At 36.5% G+C, this 25,363-nt stretch overlaps 5 protein-coding genes across 5 annotated transcripts in view; 4 read left to right on the top strand and 1 right to left on the bottom strand.

Moving 5' to 3' along the window:
• The window catches only part of LOC129371375 (uncharacterized), a 2,991-nt gene extending 1,648 nt beyond the window's left edge, over nt 1-1,343 (top strand). Inside the window, exons 7-8 of the mRNA XM_055047947.1 lie at nt 445-523; nt 632-1,343. Coding sequence (XP_054903922.1) covers nt 445-523; nt 632-706 — 154 coding nt within the window. The 3' untranslated portion in view covers nt 707-1,343. The remainder of the gene's footprint in view (nt 1-444; nt 524-631) is intronic.
• Nucleotides 1,344-8,052: 6,709 nt separating this feature from the next.
• LOC129371350 (sialic acid-binding Ig-like lectin 14) lies at nt 8,053-9,951 on the top strand. The gene is made up of 4 exons (XM_055047914.1): nt 8,053-8,130; nt 8,218-8,275; nt 8,364-8,735; nt 8,848-9,951. The coding sequence occupies exons 2-4, from the start codon at nt 8,236-8,238 to the stop codon at nt 9,123-9,125; spliced, it is 690 nt and encodes a 229-aa protein (XP_054903889.1). The 5' UTR covers nt 8,053-8,130; nt 8,218-8,235; the 3' UTR covers nt 9,126-9,951.
• A 4,221-nt stretch (nt 9,952-14,172) lies between these two features.
• Nucleotides 14,173-15,656, top strand: LOC129371353 (sialic acid-binding Ig-like lectin 16). The gene is made up of 4 exons (XM_055047917.1): nt 14,173-14,273; nt 14,349-14,406; nt 14,495-14,866; nt 14,979-15,656. Exons 2-4 carry the CDS (start codon nt 14,367-14,369, stop codon nt 15,269-15,271), a joined length of 705 nt encoding a protein of 234 aa, XP_054903892.1. The 5' UTR covers nt 14,173-14,273; nt 14,349-14,366; the 3' UTR covers nt 15,272-15,656.
• A 1,959-nt stretch (nt 15,657-17,615) lies between these two features.
• On the top strand, nt 17,616-18,842 carry LOC129371344 (sialic acid-binding Ig-like lectin 16). The gene is made up of 4 exons (XM_055047905.1): nt 17,616-17,696; nt 17,772-17,829; nt 17,918-18,289; nt 18,402-18,842. Exons 2-4 carry the CDS (start codon nt 17,790-17,792, stop codon nt 18,692-18,694), a joined length of 705 nt encoding a protein of 234 aa, XP_054903880.1. The 5' UTR covers nt 17,616-17,696; nt 17,772-17,789; the 3' UTR covers nt 18,695-18,842.
• Nucleotides 18,843-20,705: 1,863 nt separating this feature from the next.
• LOC129371442 (Schwann cell myelin protein-like) lies at nt 20,706-23,832 on the bottom strand. The gene is made up of 7 exons (XM_055048033.1): nt 23,811-23,832; nt 22,904-23,155; nt 22,543-22,803; nt 22,385-22,469; nt 21,177-21,266; nt 21,024-21,093; nt 20,706-20,948 (listed from the first exon to the last, which is right to left on the bottom strand). Exons 2-7 carry the CDS (start codon nt 22,968-22,970, stop codon nt 20,913-20,915), a joined length of 609 nt encoding a protein of 202 aa, XP_054904008.1. The 5' UTR covers nt 22,971-23,155; nt 23,811-23,832; the 3' UTR covers nt 20,706-20,912.
• Nucleotides 23,833-25,363: the final 1,531 nt, after the last annotated feature.

Raw genomic sequence — 25,363 nt, 5'->3', positions numbered from 1 at the left:
TCTGTGATGTTATTGATAGTTTCCTTAATTATCTGTGGACAAAGTTAAATAAGTAAAAGCTTTCAAAAAGTAGTGAGAGGTAAATAATAAACGGCCCATTAGCTGATTTGTGGGAACATCACGAGTCTGTTGGGACAATTATTACACTACTAGACGTAGTAAGAATGGCATGCACAAGGCAATGCTATAACATCTCCATTGAGATTAGGTGCAGACTTTGACTAGGCCATTGCAAATCATTTTCCTTTTTGAGCCATCAGTAGGGGCAATTGATGGTGCGCTAGGTTGGTTTTTGTTACTAAATAAAATCAAAATTTTAGAAAAACAGTCTTTGAAAATGTCTGCGCTTGTTATTTATACATTTTGTCTTCTTAGCTTAGTAACTTCAAACACATTTACTTAATTTAACTCAAATTGAAACTGTCCATTTTCTCCTGTTTCCAGTGAACCATTATGTGAAACATCAAATAAAATGCCTACAGATGCAAAAGTCATTGATGAACCTATTTACTTAAATCTGCAGGTATATTTTATCTACAATGATTAGATTTTAAAATCTTCACAGTACTTCAAGGCATATTTAGTAGCTATCTAAAATCAACTTTGATCACATTTTCTCCTTTCATTTTAGACGTCAGCAAATGAGATGGACCAACGAGTGGAAACTGTGGAAAATATTTATGGAAATGTGGACTATACAATTTAGAAAAAAAACATCTGCTTTCATCCTGAAGGGTTGTATTTAGCTTTCAAATGCATATGTGCCATAAGAAGGATCTAAAGTGTCAACTAGATTAAGGATGCACTGGTTTGCAACACATGCATGGAAACTCTGAAGCTTAATAAAAAGGGAACTTAATTCAGCAACGTGACCAATGCAGTCACATTGTATCGGTCACATTGCTAAGAGATTGACCTTTCCACCTTCACTTGACAAAGCTTCAATAATAAAAATAAATAAATAATCCAGAATCTCACACATTTGAAATGAGCTGGCAACATGACGCACTGAGATCGTAATAAATTGTTTTCAATAAGGATTTTCAAGAATCAAGAACTAAAGTCTGCCACCTTCAGGCTCTTTGCTGTCTCTCTGTTAACTAAAAAACAGAAACCTCAGTAATGTTTGTTTTTAAATGGCAATAAAGGTGCTAATTTTACTGTCCAATAATTAGCATTCTGTACATGAAGTTATCTTTATAAAAGATTGTAACCTGATGTAAACTACTGTCAGTCAACATGTTAAAAATGACATTTTTATATATTGCTTATTAAAGGATCAATTTTGAAAATGTAAGCAAATTGTGACGTTTGACATTTTGTAATAGAGCTACAAGAGAAGTATAAATAAATATATACAAGGCAAATTAATGATTTTATATTATTCCTTTTAATTTTAAAGACCTTCAGCTTACAGTTCATGCAAACAAGACATCTGGGTTTAGAATGTTATACTAGACCAATAAAAAAGCAAAAAAATATATAGAAATGTGGGCTTAAAGTTTAATACGCATTTTCAAAATGTGTGTTTCTTTCAATCTGACTAAAAAGTCTCATCTGAACACACACACACATATTTACATGTTAATAATAGTGAACTGTATTCATGAATAAACTCTAGAATTGTAGTTGTGATCAAAATGCAAATACTGTGATGCAGCATTATTTTTTGATTTACATAATAATGTCGACAGTACTTTAAAATCAGGTCTGCTGGCAGGATTTCAGTAACTGCTCTGTTTTAAACAGGACTGCTACTAGTCATCAGTTTGTAATGATTAACTGGTAACCGTGAAATTACAGGGAGATAACAGTTATGCGCTGATCTAATATGCTTCCTCTTACTGCCTTCCTTATTTCTATTACACAATCTTGCAAGTGGAAGCAGCTGAGAATTATCAAATTCTCATCTTGGTTCAGATGCAGCTACCATCCCTGTTTTAGCTCAGTGTCGTGTGGACAGTAACACCACAAGCAGAGCGTGGATCATTTTTATAATTTCAAAGAGTTTAATCAAAAATGCATTTTCTTTTGTTTTGAACACAAAGGCAGGTTGGGCAATTTGTCATAATGTGAGGTTTCCAGGACTTTAAGGCAAACAACAACTACAGACACTCAAACAGTCTTGACAGATTTACTTAACAGTGAAGCGTGTGGAGGGACGTCGATCTGCGACAGCAGGGAGGAATCAGGTCAGCGGAGGAACTGAAAAGAGCGAGCGGTTAAAGAGGGAAGTAATGAGGGGAATGACCGGATCACCTGATGGTGGCTTACGGTCGGTGGGTTGAGGTAGGCAGAGGAAGGCAGAGGAGAGTACATGGGGTTCCAACAGTTGGCGTGGTGTGGTGGTTTCCAGATGGAGGGGTTCCTGCAGGAGACTGAGGGCGGACAGGCAGCAGCTGAGTGGAGGGCGTTATTTACCCAGGTGCAAGGCCCAACGGACCAGCGAGGACCAGATCCTTCAGGTGAGTCTGTCCCAGAGAGTGTTCAGAGCAAAGACTACTTGGGAAGGAGTCAGAACAAGGAGGACACTGGGAATACAGCACTGATAGCTACAGAGTACCACAGTAGAAGCAGAACCATCTGGCATCTGAATCAGGGAAGCTGCTCCTCTTTAAGGACCTTGCAGATTAGCGGTGATGAGTAACAGCTGGATACCATCAGCCTGCTGCCCTGCGAAGGAGAAGAAAACCACTCCCCTGCAGACCCCAACACAGCTAACATCATTCAGAGTATTAAAGTAAAAAAAGGGCTCTAAAATGACCATTTGGTGTACACTCATCGATCCTCAAAGGCAATACACGAAAAGCATTACCTGATATGCTTTATTACTGCCAGCAGCAACAGTAATATGTTGCTGCTGGCAGACGATCTGACGCCTGCATTTGTAGGAAGCATCAAAATATAAAATAGGCCATTGTTATAAGAGTTCTTAGATTTATTTACTTATTTGGATTTATGTTTGTTAGTTTTGTTGGCATAATCACTTGATTAGAAGTAAGGACTACATCATAAATTGGTCTCAGACCCATTCGCAGGAGAAACATACAATAAATATAAATTTTAAAAAATCATTACAACTTAGTCTCACTCGTGATGTTCACATTTTGATTGAAGAAGAAATTTGATTTGGAAAATAATAGTGTGTGCACACTCTTCAATGTGGATGTGGCCAGCATTCAAATGTATATGAATCAGACGTCAGTTTTCTTACAAAAAATATTAGTAAAACTAATTTTATATTTCCTCTATTTTTGTATTTTCTAGTCACTGTGCTGATGTAACCTGATAGACTCAGGTTACATAGAAACCTGCAGATTCTATTTAAGTATTTTTCAGTTATTGCTACAGTAAAAGTAAGAAACATGAGAATCTTTCACTTGGACTGTTTGTTCATTTTCTGCATTTAGAGTTTGAATGTTACAACTTCTGAGTCAAAATGAAGCATATGAGGAATCTACTGCTTGCAGCCAATCATAAAGTGCTACTGCGTTAAAATGTCTCATTTTCAACGTTTGAAAAGTCACAACAAACTGCAAAAGTTCAAGCCCTGCAGCTACTAATGTTTCAAAATGTACATTGTGTACTTGTTATAATAATTTAGATAGGCGGTAACTTACACTGCATTTTTTTTTCTTTCATTCTGCATTGTTTTGTGAGTATGTTGATGCTTGAAATGGATTATACAATGGTTAAAATAAAACTGCTTGCACCCTTTGGCATTTGCAAAACACTGTTGTTTTAAGCGTAGGCTCAGTCGATAAGTTCTGTGACGTTCGATTTTCTTTTTGCTTGTTTTACCTCACTCTTTAGCTCCCTTAATTCAATTGACTGATTAGCCTTGGGACAGCAAGTGCTGCTTACTATGTTTCCCTGTTCTCACTATTAGGAGGCAGCTATATCAAGCAACTTATTTTGCATATCACCAAGTGAAACAGAACAACTTAAGAATTAAGTTCTGCTTTCTCAAGAATTCTTGCATCTATTCAAAACGACAGGAAGACGTGAAAAGAAGCACAGCCTGAATATGGTAGTCAGCACACCCACGTGTATGTGCGACAGTATAGCTTACTCGCATTCATAACATTTATTGTCTACAATTTCAAGTTCAGTGTTATTGTAGCTGCGCATGAAATGAACAGTAAAAATGTGAATCTGCTGATTCTCTTCTACAACACAACAGTAAAACCGATGTCAATGGCAACACTGAATGTTTAGGAGGAAAGTAGAAGAAAAAAACTATTAGCAACACTCGCACACTCTGAGGTGTGCTTTAATTTTGTCATCAATAACTATAAAACAGCAAAGCTCTTCTTGCATGAATGTTGCTTACATCTTGTAAACAGGGAAGGAGGTAAAAAGCAAACAGACCAGAGGTAATACAGGCAATAAAGGTTCAAGCAAATATAGATTAAATATATATATATAGATGCACAAACTGATGCATAAGGTAATTTTCAGTTGTTGAGGATATAACTTTATTAATCCCCAAAAGGAAATAACAGTTGGCATAGCAGCCTAAGAAATAGAAACAAAATAAAACAATGTATAATCAGGAATATTATTTTGGTGATGTGATGTTGTGGAGCCAGATGGCACGAATGAGCCACCGATCTGCTGAATGAGTCCGTGGCTCTAGGAGCTCCTTTGCTGCCTACGCTCAGAGGGATTGTCCATGAAGGCCTTTAACATCCCGCTCACCCTTTGCTTGGTCACTCCCTTCACACTGCCCATTTCTGGTGGCATTCCTTTCCAGCTTACTTAGCTTCTTGATGATGTGTGACCCATTGCCCCCTCCCTAGCACACCAGAACACACAAAAAAAATCCTTCTTAAAATGGGTGTGGGCCTTCTGCTCAAATTGTATTAAGCTGGAGGTGATAACTCTCACATCATCCAGTGAAGCCCTCAATCAAGTCCCTGTCTTCCTCCTCCCTGTCATCTGTAGTGCAGCCAAAAATACAGGGGCCATCTGACAACTTCTGTAGGTTGTTTGTTCCAGAGCTGAAGCGAAAGTCAGAGATGGAGAGTGTAAAAAGAAACTGTTGTAATACACTTCCCTGGGGTGTGCCCTTGTTGTTCACCACAACATCAGAGAGAGAGAGAGACGTGCAGCCTGACACACTGCGGCCTGTTAGTGAGGTAATCAGTAATCCAGGCCCGCTGGTCTCATAGAGAGGATGGTATAAGAAACAGAAAAGCATCATCCTCACTGTGATGTGTGGTTTATCTGGGTGGCATAAGCTCTGTGAAGTATCATCTTCAAGTCGGACTACACAGGATCCAGGCAGTCACTCATCACAGGCCTGAAGTGCTGCAGTCCCTCCACTGTCTGCATTTGATGATAGTGCCACAGGCCTGAAGTTGGAAAGGTTTCTGTCCCTTTTATGGGACAGAAACATCCCAGAACGTCTCCCAAATCTCCAGCACCTTCTTCAGCTTCAATGGCTGGTCAAAGAGATGTTGTAACGCTGTTGTCAAACACTCAGCTCACACCTGGAGGACCCTTGGATGGATGTCATCCGGTCCGGATTCTGGTCAGCTGTCACCTTACCTGACTGGTTGATCAACAGAAATTAGTGGGGCTTTTTCAAGAAGTATGTCTTTTTTTATGGTAACATGTCTCAGCCTGTTTCCCAGAAAATATGAACAACATAAAGTTTGTGAGATAATTTGAACTAAATTGAGGGTGATAAGATTCTACTGAAGTTAATAAAAGAGTATGAACCCAATTGTATCAATTCAGGCTTTTCTTCAAGGTCCACAGTCTGTTTCCCGTGAGTACACTGTGCACACGCACACCCCCACACACACGGCTGTGTGTGGGTGTGTGCGTGTGTGTGGGTGTGTGCGTGTGCTCACACACACATATTAAATGCACCCACACTGTTGGACAGATTGTGCGGAAAATTGTTTCATTTTGTAATCTCCTGTGTGTGTCACATAGTGAACCTAACAGTCAGGGTTGAACAACATCATCATTAAATGAATACACACAAGAAATACACCACATCTAAAATATTCTGATTTTTGCTGCTACTTTTGTGGCCAGGGTTTAATGTAAATACATAATGTGTGTGTTAGTGTGTGTAGAAAGAACTGGTCAGCAAATATATTGCAAGACTGGCCAATAAATGCTTATATTTTCCTCCCTACTAGTTAATGAGAAGGGTGTAGGTTATTTTTTTTTTCTTAAACTATTATTTTTTCTTACCATGTCAATAAAGAAAATGACTTTATACTATGAAAAAATATAATTATTCCACATTGCTGTTACTCCTTGAGAGATGCCTAGCTCATTGGTTCTCAGAAACAAAATTGGTTAAATGAAATTGCCTCGAACCCAGCCTGCCAGTTTTGTGAGTGAAATTAGTTTGAGGCTTAATTTTTTTTAAGTGAAAAAAGTGTTTGTCCTCACCACGATGCTCTTTCCTGCAAAATTCCATTTCCAGATTATGATTTACTGGAAAATGAAGAAGCGTAAAAATGTAACACATGGTAGCACTGTAACCAGTGCTTCCAGTTTGTGTTGCAACAGTAAGCCGTTCTTGTGACGTTTCCTTCATTTTGACCAATCACACTCTGTGCAGTACTTTGGTTTAAAAAAATATATAACAGGCCACCAACTAATATCAAACCAGCTGCTATTGAAATCCACATGACAATTATTGTCCAATAATAGATTGACATCAAAATTATAAGTTTGACTTTATGTAAATCCCTCCAACTCATTTAAGTCCACAATACATTTTACCGTTTTATACAGACAAGGTTTGGACTTGGGATTATTTTTCACTCCAAAAAGCAACAAGTAAACATTTGTTATAATCAAAGTACTGGAAACGGTGAAATCCACATAAAAATGCAAAACATGCTGAATCTTCAAAGAAATAGAGTGCAACAAAAAAAGATGAGAGTGGAAAACGACCAAAAGCTCTGATTGATGTTACAAACACCTTGTTGGGTCCAACCAAGAACGAGAAACATGTAAATTATAAAGTGGCCAAATAGTAAATTTTCAAACAAAGAAACCACAATAGTGGTGTGGGTGTCTGTTTAGTAGTTGAAAGCTGTGAGTTTAATGTCAGCTTCCTACTGTGATATATTGATGTGCCCATGGGCAAGGCATGTGTGTGATTGGGCCTGTGTATGAAGTAATTGATATGACTAGAAAAGTACCATATCAATTGAGTCAGTTCATAAAAATGTGACTTTTTTGGCACCATAATTATGAGCTAAATCCTTAACATGTTCAACATGAAGACAATCAGTAAAATTCTATGTTTCATATTGCATTTGAACATTTATCTGGATAACCGCACTGACCAGCAATATTTTCCTACAACGTCTCCCCCTGGGTAATTCATGGGACTTGTCAAGGATTGTTGGGGTCTTTTTTCCCTGAGCACACTGTGCACACACACCCACACACACACAAGGTCAATGCCCTTAGCATTAACCTTGGCTGAGGCTCCATCGTTTTTAATGAGGATCACAAAAGTACAGAAGTCCAGGCAGCACAGGTGAGCAATGAGACAAGGAACTCAGACGCTGGTAGCACTGGAAACACACACAACTGGAACGGGACAAACAACGAACGAGGAAACCACAACAAGGATCCAGTAGGGAAACAGAGACACAGGTGAGTATAAATACACTGAGTGTAATCAGGGGAAACGAGGGACGTCTGAAAATAACCAAAGGTTAGACGATGACACACAGAAAACCACGTCCTCACAGGACTGATGAAAAATACGAATATTCCAAAGATTTGATATGATGTCAAGCATTATTATATTTAATTGCTCCACACCTGATGCTGGGTACACCGCGATGACTTTCAGGAAGTTAAGACCACATTGTTGCAGAGTTTTAGTTGATCTGCTACATTTATTTTTTTCTCCATCTAAAATTTGCTCCTGTAAGATGTAAAAACAACTCTACATAATAATCAGCTTATGACGTGGGGAACGTTTGATTGTAACAATTTCTGACTTCAAGGTCTAAATTTTTGCTTTATAAGCACAAGACTCACCCTCATCACAAAATAGGACAAAATAGGACAGAGACATGATCTTTGGCTTGAAAAGGTTCAAATCTTACAAGATTTAATTTCAGTCAAAGCTTCAAGGTGAGTGGATCATTACTTTGAAGATTAAGAAGAATTCACTAAAGACTTTAATATATTTTTATTAATTTTTATGTTGATTTTTTTTAGACTTCTCGTCAGCTAATAATGGAGCTGAAATTGTGGCTCCCGATTCTGATGGTTTTTGGTAAGCTTCACCTTAAAATGACAATCCATGGAATATCATCGTTCTATCACTGTCTACTTGCTGAAAAATATTTAACGCTTCATTGCAGGGATGGCTGAATCTCTAGGCACGAGCAAGGACTGGTCCATAAAAGTGCCATCAAAAATCCCTGTTCTTCAAGGCTCATGTGTGGTCATTCCCTGTACGTACGTTTACCCCCGAATAGATAGCATGTCGAAGACATGGAAGGGATACTGGAAGAGACGGGGCACAGTTGTTGCATCAAATTTCCCCAATTTGAAACTAACGCGTGAGTTCAAACATCGATCCAGAATTAGAGGAACCCTTCAAAGCGGCAACTGCACCTGGCAGCTGAATCGTGTCAGAACAACCGACACTGGTCCGTTTCACTTCAAAATTGAAATCCCACAACATAAAAGCCACAGTTTCTCAAAAAATAAGGTCACCCTCAATGTCTTCCGTGAGTATATTAGAGACCTTTTCAGTAATTCTACACCATTTACTTTAAGATAGTAAAACATGTTTGAATAACTATTTAACAAGTGATTTTGTGAAAACTGTTTATTGTACAGGAGTTCCTGAGCCGCCCATCATGTCTGTTGCAATCCAACGTAAAGTGACCGCCACCTGCAAAGTTACTCATGTCTGTCCATCATCTCCTCCCAAATTCTCCTGGAGCCACTATGGAAAGATAAAAACGAAGTCAAAAAAGCTGAATAAATGGTTGTGGTCAACAACGTCGACTCTCACCTTTATCCCTCACAAACACGACTACAACAAGCCTTTAAACTGCAGCGTGTTGTTTAAAGGCAATAAGACTACAAAGGGCTCTGTGCTTCTCATCAAGTAGAGTGTCAAGTGAAACTAAATACAGAGTACTAAATTGGAGCAATATTTTTAGAGCTATCTGCCATGATGACAAAGTGATTTTGCAGAAAAAGGCCTGAATTAGTAAAAAAAATGTATAGGGACAAGAAATGCTTATTGTTGCATGCTTTGATTCATATTACCTTTTGAGTTTAACTTTACCTAAATCTTTCAAAAATGTGTTGGAGGCACAAATGTTAGAATTCTTTTTTTTTTTTTTACCTTTGATGATTTTCTAATAGGTTTTATGGATTAATTTTGTTTAGCTGTTTTCTTTTACTCTTCATAAACTGCAAGATCATACACTGACTATTAAATATACATCATAGTCCAAAGTCTACAAGTTTCCTTGTTTCTTTGTATTAAAGCTTTCATCAAAGTGCTAAGATTATGACATTTTTGTGTTTTTTCTCTCTTAACTTTTGTCTCAATTATCTGGAATGTGTGAAATAGGAAACTGTTGTGGCAGCAGCCTCCCATTTGTGGTGAATGGAGAACATGGGGTATTTAATTTAGCACTTCAAATGGGCCACCAAGAACCTTCATCATCAGAAGAACTGCACAAATAGCAACTAAAGTAATAGTATTATTCTCTTTAAATCTACATTGCATGGTTCATTGGGTAACTTTTACTGTTCCTCACGAAGAAAATGTGGATAAAATATATATGGGAACATTAACTTTTTTCTATTAACCATATTATGATAGTTTTTCTCTTTCAAAGGTTGAGAAAATGACTTGATGCACTATATTTAAGTCCATTGTCAACTCCACTGTCAAAAAGAAAAGAAGGGAAGTAAAATAAAAATAAAAATTACTCTGCCCTTATTTTTGGCATTTTCCATGGTTTTGAATCACAGTACACACTAGTCATGCATAGCTCACTATTTGCCATGATTAATGGTTGTAGAGATGTACAAAGTACAAAGTCCAGGCAGCACAGGTGAGCAATGAAGCCAGAAACTCAAAACACTGGAAGCACTGATAAGTAGGAGAATGACACGATTTACGAAAGCAAAGACAGGCATCTGACGGGGAAACACAGTCAGAGGTGGAAATTAAAAATTTTCCCCACCAGCCACAGCAGCTAGTAGAGAAACATTTTTACCGGCCAATCAGTCATGTCACCAGCCACAGGTTTTTTTTTTTCTTTCAATTACAAACCCCACAAGTACAAGCAAATTATCGGAAATGTATGATTTATTCTTAACTCTATGAAAACCAATTTACTGAAAATAAGTTTACCTTACAGATGTACATATACATGTTGTAGTGCAATAAGTTAATTTGAAGTAATTACTATCGGCAAACATTAACTACACCACCCTAACATTCTTGCAATTGTATGATGAACATTTCCACATTTTGGCAACGACCCTCCCTCATAGTATTTATTAAAGATGTGTCCAGTCAGTTTTAATATATTTTTAAATTGGATCAATAGTTGTTTTCTAACAGTTTTATTTGCTTTTCTGAATGGGGTTTTGTGCTTTTTAGCTTTTCTCATAGTTTTTCTGACCTGCCCCGTCTCCTATCGGTTCATTTGCTTGGACTCCGGTTAGCTGGAATGGCATTAATTATCAAACTTAGAGGGGAGGGGCGGTTTCATTGGATAAGCCCAATGAAAGCAACCAATGGGCTGTCGCGGTTGACAAATTTTTTTTTGTTAAATTATGACAGTGTAGGCCCGCTAGATATGGAGTAATGATCCACTCACCTTGAAGCTTTGACTGAAATTAAATCTTGTAAGATTTGAACCTTTTCAAGCCAAAGATCATGTCTCTGTCCTATTTTGTCCTATTTTGTGATGAGGGTGAGTCTTGTGCTTATAAGTCAAAAATTTAGACCTTTAAGCCAGAAATTGTAACAATCAAACGTTGCCCACATCATAAGCTGATTATTATATAACTCTTTTTGTACATTTTACTGGGAACAAATTTTAGATGGAGAAAAAAATAAATGTAGCAGATCAACTAAAACTCTGCAACAATGTGGTCTTAACTTCCTGAAAGTCATCGCGGTGTACCCAGCATCAGATGTGGAGCAATTAAATATAATAATGCTTGACATCATATCAAATCTTTGGAATATTCGTATTTTTCATCAGTCCTGTGAGGACGTGGTTTTCTGTGTGTTATCGTCTAACCTTTGGTTATTTTCAGATGTCCCCCATTGCAACAGACACAAAGAAAGGAGTCATCTGTAATCATAACTTAAAATGTTCACATATTTACTTCTGCTAGAGTATTTTACAACAAAAGCTGATTTATGCTACACATATACAAAATAAAGCATTTTTAATTTGCCTCTATGTCAAAAGTTCCTCCAGCAATAGGTTTGATGCTTCTTGTAAGAAAATAATTGAAGAAAGACGCCTGAGCCTCTGCAAAATGATGAGGGTGAAGACGTCTCATCTTGATTTGACAACAATCTCCCCTGGAAAATATTTCTCCCACACGGCTGTTGTCTGCTTCACATTACTTCTTGCTTTATGAGTCGAACATTTAACATTGTCAATAAAGAATTTATCAATAAAGTATGCTGTTTGATTCAGCTGATATGGACGGCAATGCCAAATGCAAAAACGAGTTTGAAACTTTTCAGTTTTCTTTTTGAGTAACAGATGTTGACGTTTTGAAAAATTTCACTGAGCTTCGTAGCAACTTCCCTTTCTGAGTTAATTCTGAACACACTTATATGCACAACTGTGGGTTTTTCCACACTTGACCAAAAGTGCATGCCCATCAACAACCACACTTTCTTCGTTTATTATTGAACAGTCATATTGTTTGACTTATCTGCACTTAAGAAGCTTGCAGGTCAACAACTACAGGATCATCATTTGATCCTTTTAAACTACTTTGTTAGAATAGTTTTACTTTTAAACACGTTAAACAGATATCACAATCTTACAACCAAAAGAGGAAATTCTAAAGATAGCAACACTCCCACAGTATGTTGAAACTAGATAAGTCCTACCACTTGAATAATAATAAAAAATACACTTAGGTACATTTTTATAACAGTTTAATAGCCATTATTGATACATGCATTTACAAGACTTATTTGGAAATGTTATAGCTGCAAGCAAAAGTGCCTTATGAGGCACTCTAATGTTTGGATTATGTGTAACCCAAATATATACAGAATTAATTTCCTTTATTTAACCTGGTTAACACAGTTGAGATGTAGATTACATTCGCACAACGGATCTGCACAGAACATCTGCAACACACATCTAAATAGTTACACAGAACAAACTTAAAATATAATTAGACCATTAATTACACACCAGAATATTAATATTTTTCGTCAAGCTGGTAAACAGGCTGCAGCTTTTCCTTTATTTGTTAGACATTGGCATATATTTGATCATCCCAGTCAGTCTGAAAAACAAATACAACATAAAATTATTGTATTTGCTTGTGAATTTGAGAAAAATTATTACCCCAACATTTCCATACATATCTCCATTCATATAAAAACTAGAAGAATGTGGATCATCACAAATCTTGTACCTCGGTAGACAATTCAGATGTTTGAAAATAATTATAAGTAAGATGAGAAGTTTGCTTGGTGAGTGATGAGGATTTTTTTAGGCCTTCTCTTTGGGTTCCTGACGTCTTTGTGTCGTCATGGCAAACGTCTAATCCTGAAGTGTCTCTAGGTTTCCCCCTGCTGGCCAAATAAAGGTATGATTTTAAAATTATAGTTATACTTTTAAAATATTTAGACATGACTGTGTACATAGAATCCTCTTAATGCTATTGTCTCCTTAAGGTTAACTTGGGTCAGAAAAAAGATTATAAACTGTTGTTTAAATCCATTTAGGCTCTACAGGCTTTTCCTTAATGATAATCGAGGACATCTCCTATTTCAAAAATAGTAGCCAAATTAAAACCCTTCAACATTTTTTCTGAATTGTCAACAGGCAGACTATCATCCAATCAATACCCAAATATTTAGAGGATCATACTTTATAATAAAACATTGAGCTGGACAGGCCGTGAAACATTTTTTCCCTCGTCGTTGATAGCGGCACAATATATTGCTCCTATTGTTCTAGAAACTTTTGACACTATGTAGAGGTTTCCCTGACAGAACTCATAGCGGCTGACAGGAAGGTGAGCCTCACTGGAGCAAATGAGATCCACAGATTCTCCCTCCTTTATGTCGACCTTGGACTCAACGGTGCATCTGCATGAATATAAAAACCCTTGCCATAGTAGATGTATCATTTGTGACGGCGTCTGGTACAACAGTGTCATAAAAAAGTAAACTCACAGAAATTGTTCTCCTCATTTGGTAGTTCAACTTACAGACAGTGTAGAGGCAAACAGCATTTTAAAAACATGTCATGATAATATGGTAATATAGCATCACGAAACAAAATTACAATCAATCAATGAAAGTTGGTTCATGTTGCCTTTCTTAGCTCACAATGTTTCGGTGGTGAACTAGAACATTAAATCTGGCTGAATGAATTTGAACTAGTTCTTGTTTAGGATGAACTGGCAATACATTGGCATGCATTTATTGATAAATTATGTACAAAACAGTAAATTCTTAAAAACCATCATGCAGCAAAATGCAACTTTGCAACACCATCTCTTCATGTTAAGGCTCTAGCCGTAACATGTTTAAGGAAAAGCAATAAAAATATATATTCCTTTTTGCATTTTAACATATGGGACTGAGAAAAAATATCAACATTCCAAAGATTTGATCTGATGTCAAGCATACCTATATTTAATTGCTCCACTCCTGATTCTGGGTACACTGCGCTGACTTTCAGGAAGACGTCAAGAAGGATACTTTTACTCATTTTACACCATAACCGTTTTATTCAAACACAACATTGTTGCAGACTTTATTTAATGAATGTGCTACATTTATTATTTTTTTTCTCCATCTAAAATATTTTTTCTGGAAAAGGCACACTAAAAGTAACATAATAATCAGCTTATGATGTGGGGAAAGTTTGATCGTAACAATTTCTGGCTTCAAGGTCTAAATTTTTGCTTTATAAGCACAAGACTCACCCTCACCACACATTTGGACAGAGGCATGACCTTTGGCTTCGAAACGTTGAAATCTTACAAGATTTAATTTCAGTCAAAGAAACTTCAAGGTGAGTGGATCATCATTAAGAATAATTCACTAAAGACTTTTATGTTTTTATTAATCTTTATGTTGATTTTTTTAGACTTCTCGTCAGCTAATAATGGAGCTGAAATTGTGGCTTCCGATTCTGATAGTTTTTGGTAAGCTTCGGCTTAAAATGGCAATTCATGGAATATCATCGTTCTATCACTGTCTACTTGCTGAAAAATATTTTGTGCTTCATTGCAGGGATGGCTGAATCTCTAGGCACGAGCAAGGACTGGACCATAAAAGTGCCATCAAAAATCCCTGTTCTTCAAGGCTCATGTGTGGACATTCCCTGCAGATACAAGTATCCTAAGACGAAAAAAATATTGAACAGGTGGCGGGGATTCTGGAAGAGAGGGAACACGCTTGTTGCATCAAGTTTCCCCAGTTTGAAGCTAACGGATGAGTTCCACAAGCGAACCAGAATGTCAGGTTACCTTCAAAGCGGCAACTGCAGCTGGCAGCTGTTTGGCGTCAGAAAATCTGACACTGGACCGTTTCACTTCAGAATCGAACATCCAGATCATACAATCTACAGTTTCTCAAAAAATAAGGTCACCCTCAATGTCTTCCGTGAGTATATTAGAGACCTTTTCAGTAATTCTACTCCATTTGCTTTAAGATATTAAAACATGTTTGAATAACTATTTAACAAGTGATTTTGTGAAAACTGTCGATTGTACAGGAGTTCCTGCGCCTCCCGTCATGACTGTTGCAGTCCAAGATAAAGTGACCGCCACCTGCACAGTTACTCATGTCTGTCCATCATCTCCTCCCAAATTCTCCTGGAACCACTATGGCAAAAGGGAAACAAAGTCAAAAATACAAGCAAATAAATGGTTGTGGAAAACAACGTCGACTCTCACCTTTACCCCTGAAGAATCCGACTTCAACAAGCCTATAATCTGTACGGTGACATTCTTCGGCAGGAAGACGACAAAGGGCTCTGTGATTCCCGTCAAGAAGAAGAGTAACTAAATATGGAGTAAATATTTAATTAAATTAGAGCAATCTTTTTAGAGCTATCTGCCATGATGACAAAGTGATTTTACAGAAAAGTTCAGAATTAGTAAAACTACAAAAAAAATACAAAAACAAAAAAAAACATTTAGAGAGACAAGACATGATTATTGTTGCATGCTTTGATTCATATTACCTTTTGAGTTTAACTTTACATAAATCTTTAAAAACATATTGGAGGGAAAAAAAGTTAATATTAATTTTTTTAACCTTTGATGATTTTCTAATAGGTTTTATGAATTAATTTTGTTAATTCTTTTCTTTTATTCTTCATAAACTGCAAGATCATGACTATTAAATATACATCATACTCCAAAGTCTACAAGTTTCCTTGTTCCTTTGTATTAAAGCTTTCATCAAAATGCTAAGATTGTAACATTTTTGTGTTTTTTCTCTCTTAACTTTTGTCTCAATTATCTGGAATGTGTGAAATAGGAAACTGTTGTGGCAGCAGCCTCCCATTTGTGGTGAATGGAGAACATGGGGTATTTAATTTAGCACTTCAAATGGGCCACCAAGAACCTTCATCATCAGAAGAACTGCACAAAAAGCAACTAAAGTAATAGTATTATTCACTTTAAATCTACATTGCATGGTTCATTGGGTAACTTTTACTGTTCCTCACGAAGAAAATGTGGATAAAATATGTATGGGAACATGAACTTTTTTCTATTAACCGTATTATGATAGTTTTTTCTCTTTCAAATGTTGAGATAACGACTTCATTCATATAAAAACTAGAAGAATGTGGATCATCACAAATCTTGTACCTCGGTAGACAATTCAGATGTTTGAAAATAATTATAAGTACGATGAGAAGTTTGCTTGTGTGAGTGATGAGGATTTTTTTAGGCCTTCTCTTTGGGTTCCTGACGTCTTTGTGTCGTCATGGCAAACGTCTAATCCTGAAGTGTCTCTAGGTTTCCCCCTGCTGGCCAAATAAAGGTATGATTTTAAAATTATAGTTATACTTTTAAAATATTTAGACATGACTGTGTACATAGAATCCTCTTAATGTTATTGTCTCCTTAAGGTTAACTTGGGTCAGAAAAAAGATTATAAACTGTTGTTTAAATCCATTTAGGCTCTACAGGCTTTTCCTTAATGATAATCGAGGACATCCTATTTCAAAAATAGTAGCCAAATTAAAACCCTTCAACATTTTTTTTGAATTGTCAACAGGCAGACTATCATCCAATAAATACCCAAATATTTAGAGGATCATACTTTATAATAAAACATTGAGCTGGACAGGCCGTGAAACATTTTTTCCCTCGTCGTTGATAGCGGCACAATATATTGCTCCTATTGTTCTAGAAACTTTTGACACTATGTAGAGGTTTCCCTGACAGAACTCATAGCGGCTGACAGGAAGGTGAGCCTCACTGGAGCAAATGAGATCCACAGATTCTCCCTCCTTTATGTCGACCTTGGACTCAACGGTGCATCTGCATGAATATATAAAAACCCTTGCCATAGTAGATGTATCATTTGTGACGGCGTCTGGTACAACAGTGTCATAAAAAAGTAAACTCACAGAAATTGTTCTCCTCATTTGGTAGTTCAACTTACAGACAGTGTAGAGGCAAACAGCATTTTAAAAACATGTCATGATAATATGGTAATATAGCATCACGAAACAAAATTACAATCAATCAATGAAAGTTGGTTCATGTTGCCTTTCTTAGCTCACAATGTTTCGGTGGTGAACTAGAACATTAAATCTGGCTGAATGAATTTGAACTAGTTCTTGTTTAGGATGAACTGGCAATACATTGGCATGCATTTATTGATAAATTATGTACAAAACAGTAAATTCTTAAAACCATCATGCAGCAAAATGCAACTTTGCAACACCATCTCTTCATGTTAAGGCTCTAGCCGTAACATGTTTAAGGAAAAGCAATAAAAATATATATTCCTTTTTGCATTTTAACATATGGGACTGAGAAAAAATATCAACATTCCAAAGATTTGATCTGATGTCAAGCATACCTATATTTAATTGCTCCACTCCTGATTCTGGGTACACTGCGCTGACTTTCAGGAAGACGTCAAGAAGGATACTTTTACTCATTTTACACCATAACCGTTTTATTCAAACACAACATTGTTGCAGACTTTATTTAATGAATGTGCTACATTTATTTATTTTTTTCTCCATCTAAAATATTTTTTCTGGAAAAGGCACATTAAAAGTAACATAATAATCAGCTTATGATGTGGGGAAAGTTTGATTGTAACAATTTCTGGCTTCAAGGTCTAAACTTTTGCTTTATAAGCACAAGACTCACCCTCACCACACATTTGGACAGAGGCATAGTCTTTGGCTTTGATACGTTGAAATCTTACAAGATTTAATTTCAGTCAAAGAAACTTCAAGGTGAGTGGATCATCATTAAGAATAATTCACTAAAGACTTTTATGTTTTTATTAATCTTTATGTTGATTTTTTTAGACTTCTCGTCAGCTAATAATGGAGCTGAAATTGTGGCTTCCGATTCTGATAGTTTTTGGTAAGCTTCGGCTTAAAATGGCAATTCATGGAATATCATCGTTCTATCACTGTCTACTTGCTGAAAAATATTTAACGCTTCATTGCAGGGATGGCTGAATCTCTAGGCACGAGCAAGGACTGGTCCATAAAAGTGCCATCAAAAATCCCTGTTCTTCAAGGCTCATGTGTGGACATTCCCTGCAGATACAAGTATCCTAAGACGAAAAAAATATTGAACAGGTGGCGGGGATTCTGGAAGAGAGGGAACACGCTTGTTGCATCAAGTTTCCCCAGTTTGAAGCTAACGGATGAGTTCCACAAGCGAACCAGAATGTCAGGTTACCTTCAAAGCGGCAACTGCAGCTGGCAGCTGTTTGGCGTCAGAACAACCGACACTGGTCCGTTTCACTTCAGAATCGAACTTCCACAACATAAAAGCAACAGTTTCTTAAAAAATATGGTCACCCTCAATGTCTTCCGTGAGTTTATTAGAGACCTTTTCAGTAATTCTACACCATTTACTTTAAGATATTAAAACATGTTTGAATAACTATTTAACAAGTGATTTTGTGAAAACTGTCGATTGTACAGGAGTTCCTGCGCCTCCCGTCATGACTGTTGCAGTCCAAGATAAAGTGACTGCCACCTGCACAGTTACTCATGTCTGTCCATCATCTCCTCCCAAATTCTCCTGGAACCACTATGGCAAAAGGGAAACAAAGTCAAAAAAACCAGCAAATAAATGGTTGTGGAAAACAACGTCGACTCTCACCTTTACCCCTGAAGAATCCGACTTCAACAAGCCTATAATCTGTACGGTGACATTCTTCGGCAGGAAGACGACAAAGGGCTCTGTGATTCCCGTCAAGAAGAAGAGTAACTAAATATGGAGTAAATATTTAATTAAATTAGAGCAATCTTTTTAGAGCTATCTGCCATGATGACAAAGTGATTTTACAGAAAAGTTCAGAATTAGTAAAACTACAAAAAAAATACAAAAACAAAAAAAAAACATTTAGAGACAAGACATGATTATTGTTGCATGCTTTGATTCATATTACCTTTTGAGTTTAACTTTACATAAATCTTTAAAAAAGTTAATATTAATTTTTTTAACCTTTGATGATTTTCTAATAGGTTTTATGAATTAATTTTGTTAATACTTTTCTTTTACTCTTCATAAACTGCAAGATCATACACTGTCTATTAAATATACATCATACTCCAAAGTCTACAAGTTTCCTTGTTCCTTTGTATTAAAGCTTTCATCAAAGTGCTAAGATTGTAACATTTTTTTGTTTTTTATCTCTTAACTTTTGTTTCAATTATCTGGAATGTGTGAAATAGGAAACTGCTGTGGCTGCAGCCTCCCATTTGTGGTGAATGGAGAACATGGGGTATTTAATTTAGCACTTCAAATAGTACTTTAAATCTACATTGCATGATTCATTGAGTAAATTTCACTGCCAACTAAATATTTTTACAAGACGGAGAATCCCTCACGAAAAAAATGTGAATAAAATATATACGGGAACAAACTTTTTTCTATTAACCGTAATATGATAGTCTTTCAAAGGTTGAGATAAAGCCCTGATGCATTATATTTAAGTAGTCTGTCAACTCCACTGACGAAAAGAAAAAAGGGGAAGTAAAATAAAAATTACGTTGCCATTATTTTCTTTGTTTTCCATGCTTTTGTATCACACAACATATTACATAGTTATGCATGGCTAATTTCTACATGGTGATCTTCATTCTTTGCATGCTTTGTTTCTGTTGCACTGGGGTAACAAAGCATGCTTCGGTGCTCCGGCAGCAGCACCAGATGAAAAGGGATTTACAGAAACCAAGACACACTTCATGTTTCATTTTAAGCACAGTCTCGTATCATCATGCTGCCATATAGGCATAATTGCGCTAATTTAGAAAAACACCAGGCAAAAACTTAATTTATCCTCTACTTCAATGTCAATTGTTTATTGTTGTAGGATGAGGACAACACTGGGGGAATCGATTTACAGCACAGGAGTTGTTTGATTAACAGCGGCATAGAGTGGCCTCTATGTCAAAAGTTCCTCCAGCAATAAGTTTGATTCTGCTTGTAAGAAAATAATTGAAGAAAGACGCCTGAGCCTCTGCAAAATGATGAGGGTGAAGACGTCTCATCTTGATTTGACAACAATCTCCCCTGGAAAATATTTCTCCCACGCGGCTGTTGTCTGCTTCACATTACTTCTTGCTTTATGAGTCGAACATTTAACATTGTCAATAAAGAATTTATCAATAAAGTATGCTGTTTGATTCAGCTGATATGGACGGCAATGCCAAATGCAAAAACGAGTTTGAAACTTTTCAGTTTTCTTTTTGAGTAACAGATGTTGACGTTTTGAAAAATTTCACTGAGCTTCGTAGCAACTTCCCTTTCTGAGTTAATTCTGAACACACTTATATGCACAACTGTGGGTTTTTCCACACTTGACCAAAAGTGCATGCCCATCAACAACCACACTTTCTTCGTTTATTATTGAACAGTCATATTGTTTGACTTATCTGCACTTAAGAAGCTTGCAGGTCAACAACTACAGGATCATCATTTGATCCTTTTAAACTACTTTGTTAGAATAGTTTTACTTTTAAACACGTTAAACAGATATCACAATCTTACAACCAAAAGAGGAAATTCTAAAGATAGCAACACTCCCACAGTATGTTGAAACTAGATAAGTCCTACCACTTGAATAATAATAAAAAATACACTTAGGTACATTTTTATAACAGTTTAATAGCCATTATTGATACATGCATTTACAAGACTTATTTGGAAATGTTATAGCTGCAAGCAAAAGTGCCTTATGAGGCACTCTAATGTTTGGATTATGTGTAACCCAAATATATACAGAATTAATTTCCTTTATTTAACCTGGTTAACACAGTTGAGATGTAGATTACATTTGCACAACGGATCTGCACAGAACATCTGCAACACACATCAAAATAGTTACACAGAACAAACTTAAAATATAATTAGACCATTAATTACACACCAGAATATTAATATTTTTCATCAAGCTGGTAAACAGGCTGCAGCTTTTCCTTTATTTGTTAGACATTGGCATATATTTGATCATCCCAGTCAATCTGAAAAACAAATACAACATAAAATTATTGTATTTCCTCATGAATTTGTAAAATTAAGTGGAGAAAAATACATACTCCAACATTTCCATACATATCTTCATTCATATAAATATCAGAAGTATATGGATCATCACAAATCTTGTTCCTGGGAATACAAATCAGATGTTTTGAAAATAATTATGAGTAAGATGAAATGTTTGTTTAATTCAGTCTTTGCTGAGTGATAACCTTTTTGAGGCCTTCTCTGGTGCTTCCTGAGGCCTTTCTGTCATCATGGCACTCATGTTTAATCCTGAAGTGTCTCTAGGTTTCCCCCTGCTGGTAAGATAAAAGTCATTTTCTCAGAGGTTGAGTCTGCTGTGCATAACTTTGTTCGTAGAATCTTTTCTCAAACAAGCCGAGGAACTCTTAACCCATTAAACAAGCAGTCATGGACCATCCATCCATCCATCCATCCATCCATCCATCCATCCATCCATCCATCCATCCATCCATCCATCCATCCATCCATCCATCCATCCATCCATCCATCCATCCATCCATCTATCCATCCATCCATCCATCCATCCATCCATCCATCCATCCATCCATCCATCCATCCATCTATCCATCCATCCATCCATCCATCCATCCATCCATCCATCCATCCATCCATCCATTCATCCATCCATCCATCCATCCATCCATCCATCCATCCATCCATCCATCCATCCATCCATCCATCCATCCATCCATCCATCCATCCATCCATCCATTCAGCTTTTTTCGCTTATCTGGGGCCTAAAAAGGGAGGCCCAGACTTCCCTCTCCCCAGCCACTTGTTCCAGCTCCATTTTTGTTTTTTTGGGTTTTTTGCCTTTTAAACGGATTTAGGCTAAATCCATTCAGCCTAAATCCTAAATAGATTGAGGCTATACAGGCTTTTCCTGAATGATAATCTAGGACACTCAGGTCCCAGGTCCTTTTTCAAAAATAGTGGCCAAATTAAAACCCTTCAACTTTTCAACCTTATCGATCAATACCCAGATCTTTGCAGGATGATACTTTATTAATAAGGCCTTCTCCAAAGCTGAAATACCAATATCATCCAAGATTTAGGTTTAGTTCTAGAAAACAGCATGATTTGCTTTCTTCATGGCAATAATTGATGTATCATGTTATCAACATAAAAATGCACTTTAGCTGTGTACACATTCTTTCAAGTGCTATTTGGAAAATGCAAAAAATAATAAGGCCAAAAACTGTGCCTTGCAGCACTCTTTTCAAAATTCTGTAAATATTTGACATATTTACATTAAAATGCATATTATTGTATCTGGAAGGTAGATAGAGTGATGTAGATTGTATAATACAAAAAGAAGAAAACTGTTTCTCATGTAACACTGATTGTTTGCAGACTTCTTTACTTTAGCAAACAACATTTATATTTCACTCACCATTTCTTACAAACTCCCACTACAAGTATAACCAACAGCAAGAATCCTGCTGCTCCACTGGCAATGAAAATGTAAAGCGTCATCTCTGTAAAGACAGAAATCAAACAATGAATGCTTAATTTATTCACCATGTCTTGAAATCTGATATCATGTCATACCGTCATGAGGTATAGAGAGTGTTTGCATGGCTTCCCCTTCAATGTTAGATGCCAAACACTGCACAAATTTGAAAGGCTCAATGTCTTTCCAAAGAATCTTTATGGTATAGAAACCATTTTTATCTCTTGTCGTTCCAGGCTGAATTTTGTCAGAAAGCTTAAATGTGACGGTGCTGGCAGGATTGGAGTCCACAATACACTCGCACTTCACCCAGTTGCCTTCTGCTGAGCATGACGACTCAGTCTTTATCTCAGGAGCATCTGTAAAAGGCCAAAAAAAATCCCAGAATGCATTTGGAATCAGCTATGAATTCATATTCATTCAATATTATGTCGCAATGTGTGTTATTTGTTTACTCACATAAAACATTGAGCTGGACAGGCCGTGAAACATTTTTTCCCTCGTCGTTCATAGCGACACAATACATTGCTCCAATGGTTCTAGAAACATTTGACACTATGTAGAGGTTTCCCTGAGAGATCTTTGCTCCAGTTTCATTGTGCCACTCATAGTGGCTGACAGGAGGGTGAGCCTCACTGGAGCAAGTGAGATCCACAGTTTCTCCCTCCTTTACGTCGACCTTGTACTCAACGTTCACATTCAACGGTGCATCTGCACGAATACAGAAAAACAGCTATGTATTCTTGCCATATCAACTGTATCGTTTATGGCGGCATGTGGTACAATAGTGTCGTGAAAAAGTAAATCTACAGAAATGGCACTCTTCATTTGGTAGTTCAGTTTGCAGACAATGTAGAGGCAAACAGCATCTTAGAAACATGCCATGATAATATGACAATCATAGTGTCACGATCTTTGCAAAACTGTTTTATTTGTCATCATTTAAACAAAATTACAAAGAATCACTGAAAGTTGGCTTTCTTCGCTCGCAATGTTTAAGTGGAGAACCAGAACATTAACTCATTTGTTTTAACCTAGCTGATTTAAATTTGTTGGATGAACTTTCATCCAACTAGCCAGTTGACTAGTTTATTGACAAACTAGCCAACTGGGCTTTTACCGGTTGGTAAAAAACCAACATTGACATGATAAACATTTACTGGTAAAAAATTTGCAAAACTGTGAATTCTTAGAACTACCATGCAGTAAAATGCAACTTTGCCACATATATTGTGTTCTGTACATTTCACTTCTCTTTTAAAAGGCTTTTTCATCCAAAAACATTTTTTGTGACTTGAAGAACAAAGTAATTTGGTTTTAAATCCAAAATGTATTCATGAAAAAAATCATTCTTATCGACACTTACATTTTACTTGAAGAATCTTGGATTTCTTCTGACTTTTTCCCCCTTGAGGGTTACAGTGCACTGTAAAGGCTTGTTGTGGTCAATATGAGTCGGCCGAAAGCTCAGAATAGAAGTTGTGTTCCACTCTGCATTGCCAAGCTGTTGGGACTGATGAATCTCCTCTCCGAGGTGACTCCACTTGAAATCGGGAGGAGAGGCGGGGCAGGAGTGAGACACAGAGCAGAATGCAGACACATTTTGTCCCTCCCTAATGTCCTCTTCCACTGAGAATTGGAGAGGATTTGGCTCACCTGTGTTAACCAGAGACATCAGAGTAGAGCATTAAAATGATCTATGTACAGAAATCAAAAAGAGAAAATTAAAATGTTTCATCCTGTGTTAATATAGCCTGGTACAAAAACCAGATCCTTGTTCGACACTTTGTTTCTTTCAGACAGGGCTCTTGGCTATTAAGAAACAATTGCTTGCTGGAGCTATAAACTCTGCTGAAGTTTTAACTTTTACCCAATTGTTAATGACAAGGGCAATGAGCCAGTTTGATGTGATGAAGCTTACAGGAAATTGCCTGCACTGTTAACAACCACCCTCCACTGAATGAGGTATCTGTTAATGCTACTGAATGGCTTTGCTCACTTCCTCTGTTACCATTGCTAAAATTACAGACACACTTCTAAAACGGAGCAGAAAATCACTCTCAGCTTCTCCTTCTGTTCGCTGATTAATCGCATAGAAAATAGAGGAATCCAGACGAGAGGGAGAAAACTCACACTGCTGTGAATCAAGATGTGAATAAAGTGAAATATAGGAACTCAATGACCAGGCTAGTGCTCCTGATGAAATAACACCCATTAAGGTTTTACTTGATTTAATGTACAACTAAATATATTTTGTCTCTGATGAACTTTCCCAAATTTAGCAAACAACAAAACAAAGCCTCATTTAAGATGGACATGGAAAGAGAATGATTTCAAATTTAGTTCAAGAGGTCACTGTAGATTAAAGCGTAAGTTCATATTTGTTGCATATATTGCATTAATTCCAGTTTTAATTTGGGGCATTTTGCTCATTTGGTAAATTATAATATGCTTCATGTCATTAAAATGCTTTGGCTTGTTGAGTTTTCAAAAAAGGAGAAACTAATCAGCTGAGTAGTCTAAAATCAAAAAATAGGGTTTTATGTCATAAATTAAATTAACATCAGTAAGTAATGTAAACGGATATGCTTCATATACATAAACAAATATAAAGGATTTTTTTTTTTCATTTCTAATTGTTTACATTAATTTATATTTTTTTAAAATTATTTGCAATTTCTTAATGTTCTGTTTCTTAAACATTTTCTCTAAGCTAAACTAAAGTACAATGGTGCACAAAAATACAAATTTGTAAACTTTTAGATATGGTCAAATTTGACTAAAATTGGTTAAACCCTTCAAATAAGTGCAAAGGTCAAATGTAAAATGTTCTATTTGAACTAACTAGATGCTCATAAATGTCAGACATGACAACAACACTGAAAACAGAAAGAGGAAAATAATGAGCTACTTACTTAA

This window comes from Poeciliopsis prolifica, unplaced genomic scaffold, assembly GCF_027474105.1.
Source record: "Poeciliopsis prolifica strain line A6 unplaced genomic scaffold, Auburn_PproV2 SCAFFOLD026, whole genome shotgun sequence".
NCBI classification, from domain to species: domain Eukaryota; kingdom Metazoa; phylum Chordata; class Actinopteri; order Cyprinodontiformes; family Poeciliidae; genus Poeciliopsis; species Poeciliopsis prolifica.
The sequence above is the reverse complement of the archived record's forward strand: the minus strand, read 5'-3'. Positions and strand labels throughout refer to the sequence as shown.